The following is a 7,500-nucleotide window of genomic DNA, read 5'->3' on the forward strand; positions in this document are numbered from 1 at the left end:
TATATATAATACGAAATAAAATTTATTGTTGTTCTATAGACGCAAAAGCAAACGAGTTATTGTTGTTCTATAAGAGGATCAATGTTTTTAGGTTGGTTTAGAGTTCAATGTTTGGGTTTAATTCCGGTTTACAGATGTTTTCCGGTTCAGTCTAACCGCGAGATTTAACCCGGACTAATCTTTTTTGGTTAGTTCGTTTTGTTTCTGTTAGTTAAAACTTCAACAAATCGAATCATAACTTAGACCGATGTCAGGGAACATATACCATTTTTGCGGGGCTATAAATATTTCATTTTGGTATACGTAGAAGGGCTATATAATAAGTATTTGATATTTCAAAATTTATGTATTTTCTTTATAAAAAAAATTATATATGTATTTTTAAACGTACCCGTGCATGTTGATCCCATTATTTCATTCGATCATTTATCAGCGTCATTCTCTTCCACAAAATGATAATTGATTGCATTGCACAATCGATGGGTCCAATAGTTTATTCGAGACTTAAAGACAGCCGCAACTAGGTTATTCTTGAACTTATTTTTTTTTATATTTAAAATTCCACGTAATAGATTAAAATATCATGCGGTCGGTGATATATTCCTTTGTATTTGATATAGATATGGAAATTTTCGAATTCAATCAAATACTTTATAGATCACAATATTCTTAAAAGTATATGTATATATGTTCACTTTTTTCGTATTGAAAATCCTTTTTTTTTTTTGTATGTTCGTGTTGAAAATCTTGTAGACGTTGAAGAAAATAAATTTGAAACAAGTTAAATATATTAAAATTATGATAGATATATAGTCCCCCCCTTGTTTTAACTGAAAAATTATGTATATCAATGTATATAAACATATACGTATATAATATATTCCTAGAAGAAATTCGAGTTCGTGTGGAACTGCATAGTCCTTGTGAAATTGTTGCATGAAAATGGTCCACGTCATTTCATTTCTGTAAGTGTAAAACGTGCGTCATTTCCGTACGGATAAAGGAACTCCTCAAGTCTCTCTCACACGTACAATTAATGGCTTTGGGGTCCCTTTCAAAAACAAAAATATTTAAGAAAACCCCCGCTATTTAGGAATTTCTTTTAAAAAAACCCTAACCTTTAATAAATCGAGAACATGTTTCCGAATTACGCTAATATATTAATATGTCTATGGCTCTAACCCACATTGATTACAATAAAAGCCGTAAATAATTTTTATTAGACAGTTTAAACAACTTCCATTGATTTTTTTATGATAAATAGACCGTCATAATAATTTTGTTCGCTCTTGATTATATAGTAAAAATAGTCCCAAGATTTCAACCGAACTAGTATATAATATATTAACTTTTTTATGCAACTCTATATAGTTAGTGAGGTGTTATCTTATAATCATTAATATTTAAGCATAGAATAAACAATAAATAATACTAATTTTATAAATAAACAATAAATTGTTGGCATCGTGACGGACTAGCTATCTTCGATCGTATTGCTAAGATCAAGTTACAACCAAAACTACATAGAAAGAAGAAACGTCATGTATTTTATTTATTTTTTTGATTATAAATAAATAATACTTTAAATTTTATAACTAAAAAAAACACTATGTGAAATTGGGTTTTTAAAGGGCTTACATACTTTGGGCTTTCCTAATTAATTAGCCCAGTGGTGCTTATTGAATTGGTGGCTTACGTCACGGTGGCCTAACCCATGTCTGGCAATCTGTGAACCTATAAATACCCGTTTCATTGCACTCTTCATCTTCTTCGTCGTTTCCGAAAGAGAGAAAGAGGAAGAGGAGGAGGAGGAGGGAGGGAGAAGGGTATGGGAGTGGATTACTACAGGGCTCTTCTGGTGGATCGCAATGCCAGCGACGAAGAGCTCAAAAGGGCTTATCGCAAGCTCGCCATGAAATGGCATCCCGACAAAAACCCTAACAACAAAACCCACGCCGAGGCCAAATTCAAGCAGATTTCCGAAGCTTACGATGTGGGTGAATCACCGCTCTTTTCTTCTCCAGTTTCCGTCGATGTTTCCCCTGTTTTGAGTGCTGTTTTTTTTTTGTTTTTCTCGGTTTAAGGTTTTGAGTGATCCGCAAAAGCGAGCGGATTACGATCGGTACGGCGGGGTGAGGATGAAGGCGCAGGCTCCGTCGCCGCCCTCGGGTGGAGATTCGTACTTTTCGTTCTACTCGAGGAGCGCCGATGATATTTTCGCCGAGCTTTTCGGTTCATCGACCCGTTTCGGCAATGTCGGCGGCGGAGCAGCAGCTGCTTCGACATTCCCGAGATCTACGTACGACGATATCTTCGGGGCGTTTAGGTCGTCGGGCCATGGAGGATCCTCCGCCGCAGCACTTAAGGCGACGCCTATAGAACAGAATCTGTGGTGCAGTTTGGAGGAATTGTACACTGGAACTACGAAGAAGATGAAGATTTCCAGGGACGTGTTTGATCAATCTGGGTAAGTTTTGTGATTTTGGACATATTTAACGTGACAAATCTCTGATGTGCATTGAACTGAAACTGTTCCTTGGTGTTTAAGCCTTGCCTTGGTTGTTGTATATATACACTTCCATTGGCCAAATTAAGAAACTAGTTAGCCTTGGCAGAGATATTTGTCCGCTGAAAAACTAAGTCACTGAAGCTAATGCCTTTTTGAGTTCTATCAGATTAAATTGCAGTCTGCTACTTACTACTTAGCAGTAGAGAATCTCTGAATTTGTTTTTTTATTTCGTTACCTTGCTTGATTCGATATAGTTTTCGTGGTTAATACCCTTGTAGTTCTTGATTTGTCATTGCTTTCTTGTTGGATTATCTTGTATCGGCATCGAAATCGCGAGCTCTTAGAGCTTGTTTGCAAGTGATCCGAACGGTACTCAGCCTTAACTTATAAAGGGTGTAATTGATTGTTTATCTTTATGGTTTTGTTTCAAGATTTGTGTTATGTGCAAACCCTTGATAGGTCAGTGAAGTTCTCTTTCTCATCATAAAGTTTGCCATTTGTTGTTGAATGGCATGGATTTCATTCTTCTGTTATGCTCATCTTTTTATAAATCTATACAACATTCTTAAATATAATTATTAACTTCTCTGCGTATATATAAAACACACTCACACCACATTTCCTCTGTTTTCCTTTCCAGGAGAACCGTCACAGTGCACGAGATCCTGAGGATAGAGGTGAAGCCCGGATGGAAGAAAGGGACGAAGATCACGTTCCAGGAAAAGGGCAACGAGAAAACAGGCACTGTACCTGCAGATCTCGTCTTCACCATTGTCGAGAAAGATCATAACGTCTTCCGGAGAGAGAGCAACGATCTTGTCGTGACCCACAAGATAACTCTTTCCGAAGCCCTCACGGGTTACACAGCTCGGGTCACGACTATTGATGGCAGGACACTGAGAATTCCCATCGATAGAGTCATCAATCCTTCGTATGAAGCAGTCGTGAAGGGCGAGGGGATGCCATTGCCGAAAGACCCTTCTAAAAGAGGTAACTTGAGAATCAAATTCATCGTTAAGTTCCCTTCTAAGCTTACCCAGGAGCAGAAAAATGGCGTCAAACGTTTCTTATGATCCCTGAAGAAAATTCTTTTCATTTTTTTTTCTATTAGTAATAAGATTGCTTTAGGTTATTGTTTGAAGAGCTTATTCTTTTGTCCTTAAGGTCTTAGGAGACTAGGAATTGTAGACAATAAAGAGGAAATGTGATTTTCTCCTCATTTATGATCTGATTATCTGTTTAATTCAGATTCGGAAAATCGACTGTAATGGGTTTATAGATAATTTCATAAGTCCAATGCTCTCTCTCTCTCTCTCTCTCTCTCTCTCTCTCTCTCTCTCTCTCTCTTGTCATGCCCTGGTGTTAGGCTGGAAACTCTTTGAAAACCACTGATATGATTTTCATTTAAATGTCGGTCCAATTCATATATTTTCTGTTTACTGCGTGGAAAAGATATATATATATATCGTGGGTGGGTGTAAGCAATTTGAGCACGTTTTTCTAACCCCCGTGTGGCGAAATATTTTATTCAGCCATTTTGCTGAAAAGGCATGCGTGAGATTCGTAAAGCGCGACGCTGACGCGACTACATATTTTTTCGTGCAATAAATACGTAATAACTGTCATCACCAAACGATGTCGGCATTCGCATTTCAACATTATATAAACATGGAGGAATTCATGGAAATGGGAAACATCTTTTTTTATTTGGACAGTCCAAAAAGTTCAATCCTACAAAAGATACTGTGGTCTAATCAAATATATAGTTACATTACATAATGTTTTTATGCACGAAAATATCAAAATATTAATTATATATATATTTCCACGAAAGGAGATCGATATATACTTTAAAGAAAATCATGCAAGTTATTCCATATTTGATGCAAATGTCTAAAAAAGTTTTGTTATTTGTAACAATACCGATTATTAAATTCAGATATTAATTGACTTACAATATCTTTATTTGCATGATTCAAATTACATATGATGCTACAGAACATTTGATTTTGCGTTTACAATTTTTTACGTATAGCATATCTATATTTGAAAACACACATGTTCGTGATATATATATCTCACGTATTATATATTTGCCAATAATGATTCGACTTGATGTTTGCCAGAGGGTCCCTTTTGCCTAATCAAAAGCCGGTACTCATCAAACTTAACCGGTCTATAGAGAGCCGGTTCGTCTTCGGTTAACAGATCTTTGGCCGGTTCGATAGGTATATCACTTCTTGGGTTGTAGAAGAATGCCAGGGAAACTCTATCCTTAACCGAATTCACAATCACTCTATGCTCCACACTCTTGTAGATCCCATTGCTTATAATCTGATTCACATACAAAATGTATTCCATAACGTATATACAGTGTACCTGTATCCGTATTTTTATGTACTATTTCTTTGTTTTATAAGACCTACATGATATTTTAATTTCAAATACCGAAATAGTTTTCGAAACATTATAATATAGTTAATAATCGAAAAACCGAACTGAATTTATATAAAAACTTAATCCATTTGATTTTTATAAAATCTAATTTAAATCGAAATAAATTTGAATAAAAAAAACCAAATTTATATCGATAAATATTTAATCGAATTTGAATCCTAACAGAAACATAATTGACTCGAATTCAATAAAAAAAAAAACTAAATGGATAAGATTTCTCTAAAACTAAACCTAAATGGAGGCAGGATCGAATAAAATAATAATAAAAACTAATTTTTTAAAACAATAATTGTAATCAATAAAAACCAAATGGAACTTATTTTCAATATAAAAATCTAACTTAGATTGAATTCAATATAAAAATCGAATGGTTATAATTTGTTTAATACCGAAATAACCAAATCCAACATGAGTAAAACAGAAATCGAAATGGCCAACCCCTAATAGGGCCGAGACTCATACTAATATCAGAGCCAGGAGTAAAAACAGATGATTGGAATTATGCTCCCTTCTCCAATTTGAGGTTCGAACTCGGAGCGAAACGAATGTTTTTTATTCATATTTCACTGATTAAATTACCCAAATTGAATCATGATATTTATATATTACCTGGATTTGGTCTCCGATATTGACAATGAAAGCATTGGGGATGGGTTTAACCGTGACCCAACGGTCGAGGTGGCGGACTTGGAGGCCGGTGACGTTGTCGTCGGGGAGGAGAACGGTGATGCCACCGGGGTCGGAATGGGAAGAGAGGCCCAAAGTGAGGTCCGGTTGAGGGCATTTTGGGTAGAAATTTGTGCGGAGGCAGGCTCCCACCTTGTCTTCCCCTCCGAATGCCTTCATTAGATACTTCGGTTCCAACCCCAAACTCTCCGACAGTGTCTCCATCAGCCTCTCGCACAGCTTTCTCACTTCTTCTCCATATTCCCCTATTAGCTCTCTGTGTTCATATTTTTCACTTTTATATCAATCTTTATGCGATGATGCATAATTGCATATATATGTATATGTATATGCATATGTATGTATGTTTTAACGCATGTATGCATGCTTGCACGCTTATTGTATGTATAGAATAACTCTAGACAGACAATAATATATGCCGCGACCGTCCAAGATATATAATAACAAACTGATAGGAAAAATATAACATATCAGACAATTATAAAGAAAAAATCATTCCTTTAATTAAATCTACACCCTACGTACACTACATGCACGCATACTGTTCATCTCCTTGCATGTATATATATACACGAACGTGTTAGGATATGTATATATATACATACCCATATATAATCACGTGTGTATATATACACACATGCATATACGCACGTGTTTCCACATGCTAGACATTTAATAACAATATGTCAACACACACATACGAAAAGTATAACTTTTTTTAGATGGAGTTTCATTGGCTGCTACATATACGAGAGAGATAAATAAGAATTGTATTGTACCGTATATTCATACGAATGTATACGTATAATATACCTGATACGAGGAGGCTGAGATGGCCACTTGGAAGGGTTCATGAGAGAGGAAGGTGTGTGATGAAGGAAGAAGTAATCACTCCAATCCAAAACGGCACCTTTGTCCACACCAAGACGGCTTCCGTACCCTTCGTACGTCGCCGGAGAGTTCGCGAACCGCCGCTTCTCCTCCGCCGGCAGCCCGAAAAACTCCCGCCAAGATTCCCTCACGCACCCAAGCAGCGCGTGGCTCACACCGTGGTTCACCGCCTGGAAGAACCCCCACTCCCTGCACGCGTTACCCACGCGCCTCAGCGTCTCGATCCTCCTGCTGGGGTCGTGATCAGTGCTCCAGAGGTCGCTGAGATCCACCACTGGGATGTCCAATTCATCGTCGAACGGGTTTGTGCGCATAACCGGCCTCTGATTCGCCGGTTTCACGTACCGGTCCGGTACGGTGGTTATGCCTGTCTGGGACAGGGCATGGACCGAAACCACCGGCTCCGGCCAACTGATTCCAATCGTAGAAACCATGTTTTCTTAAATAATAGTTTTTTTTTTACAATAAATATGAAAAACAGGTGGGTTAGGTTTTGTGTGAAGAGAAGCGAGAACAAGTGAGGCCCTTAAATAAGGAGGCAAAGTTGAACAAGACAGAACGTGGAAAATATTAAACCTTGTCCATTCGGCGTAATCATGGACATTATGAGACATGTTTTTTTTTTTAATTTATTTTTTAAATGGAACCACGTACGTCGACATGATTTCTTTTAATTTTTTCTTTAATTTTTTTTCCCCAAAAGGTGACAGAGATGGGCAACGGATTTAGGGTTTGGCGCTGTGCGACAGTTTGCAACTCTGCCCCATCGAGTTTTATTAATTAATTACAAAAATTAAGCACGTTCTTGTGTTTAGTCTCTGTCTTTGTCCAATTTATGAGCATTTATTGGAGTGTTTTTTTTTCCTGTTTGATTGTGGCTCCTATGAGATAGGAATATAAAATACTTTAAAGTAAAACTCCACTTTACACCAAATATTTGTCCTCACTGATTAAT

At 36.9% G+C, this 7,500-nt stretch overlaps 2 protein-coding genes across 2 annotated transcripts; one reads left to right on the forward strand and one right to left on the reverse strand.

Moving 5' to 3' along the window:
• Positions 1-1,789: 1,789 nt before the first annotated feature.
• Positions 1,790-3,824, forward strand: LOC104805893 (dnaJ homolog subfamily B member 1-like). The gene is made up of 3 exons (XM_010530603.1): positions 1,790-1,993; positions 2,085-2,467; positions 3,151-3,824. Exons 1-3 carry the CDS (start codon positions 1,829-1,831, stop codon positions 3,581-3,583), a joined length of 981 nt encoding a protein of 326 aa, XP_010528905.1. The 5' UTR covers positions 1,790-1,828; the 3' UTR covers positions 3,584-3,824.
• Positions 3,825-4,439: 615 nt separating this feature from the next.
• On the reverse strand, positions 4,440-7,028 carry LOC104805905 (protein SRG1). The gene is made up of 3 exons (XM_010530613.2): positions 6,468-7,028; positions 5,577-5,910; positions 4,440-4,844 (listed from the first exon to the last, which is right to left on the reverse strand). The coding sequence occupies exons 1-3, from the start codon at positions 6,977-6,979 to the stop codon at positions 4,596-4,598; spliced, it is 1,095 nt and encodes a 364-aa protein (XP_010528915.1). The 5' UTR covers positions 6,980-7,028; the 3' UTR covers positions 4,440-4,595.
• Between the last annotated feature and the right edge of the window lie 472 nt (positions 7,029-7,500).

The sequence above is a fragment of the Tarenaya hassleriana genome, unplaced genomic scaffold, assembly GCF_000463585.1.
Source record: "Tarenaya hassleriana unplaced genomic scaffold, ASM46358v1 Cleome1, whole genome shotgun sequence".
Lineage (NCBI taxonomy): Eukaryota > Viridiplantae > Streptophyta > Magnoliopsida > Brassicales > Cleomaceae > Tarenaya > Tarenaya hassleriana.

Excerpts from the sequence above, each read along its gene's own strand:
- LOC104805893 (XM_010530603.1), top strand. The coding sequence starts at position 1,829 with ATGGGAGTGGATTACTACAGGGCTCTTCTGGTGGATCGCAATGCCAGC. Across the intron at positions 1,994-2,084 it reads AGATTTCCGAAGCTTACGAT|GTTTTGAGTGATCCGCAAAA; the intron begins GTGGGTGAATCA and ends TCTCGGTTTAAG. Across the intron at positions 2,468-3,150 it reads GACGTGTTTGATCAATCTGG|GAGAACCGTCACAGTGCACG; the intron begins GTAAGTTTTGTG and ends TTTCCTTTCCAG.
- LOC104805905 (XM_010530613.2), bottom strand. The coding sequence starts at position 6,979 with ATGGTTTCTACGATTGGAATCAGTTGGCCGGAGCCGGTGGTTTCGGTC. Across the intron at positions 5,911-6,467 it reads TCTCAGCCTCCTCGTATCAG|AGAGCTAATAGGGGAATATG; the intron begins GTATATTATACG and ends ATATGAACACAG. Across the intron at positions 4,845-5,576 it reads ATATCGGAGACCAAATCCAG|ATTATAAGCAATGGGATCTA; the intron begins GTAATATATAAA and ends TATGTGAATCAG.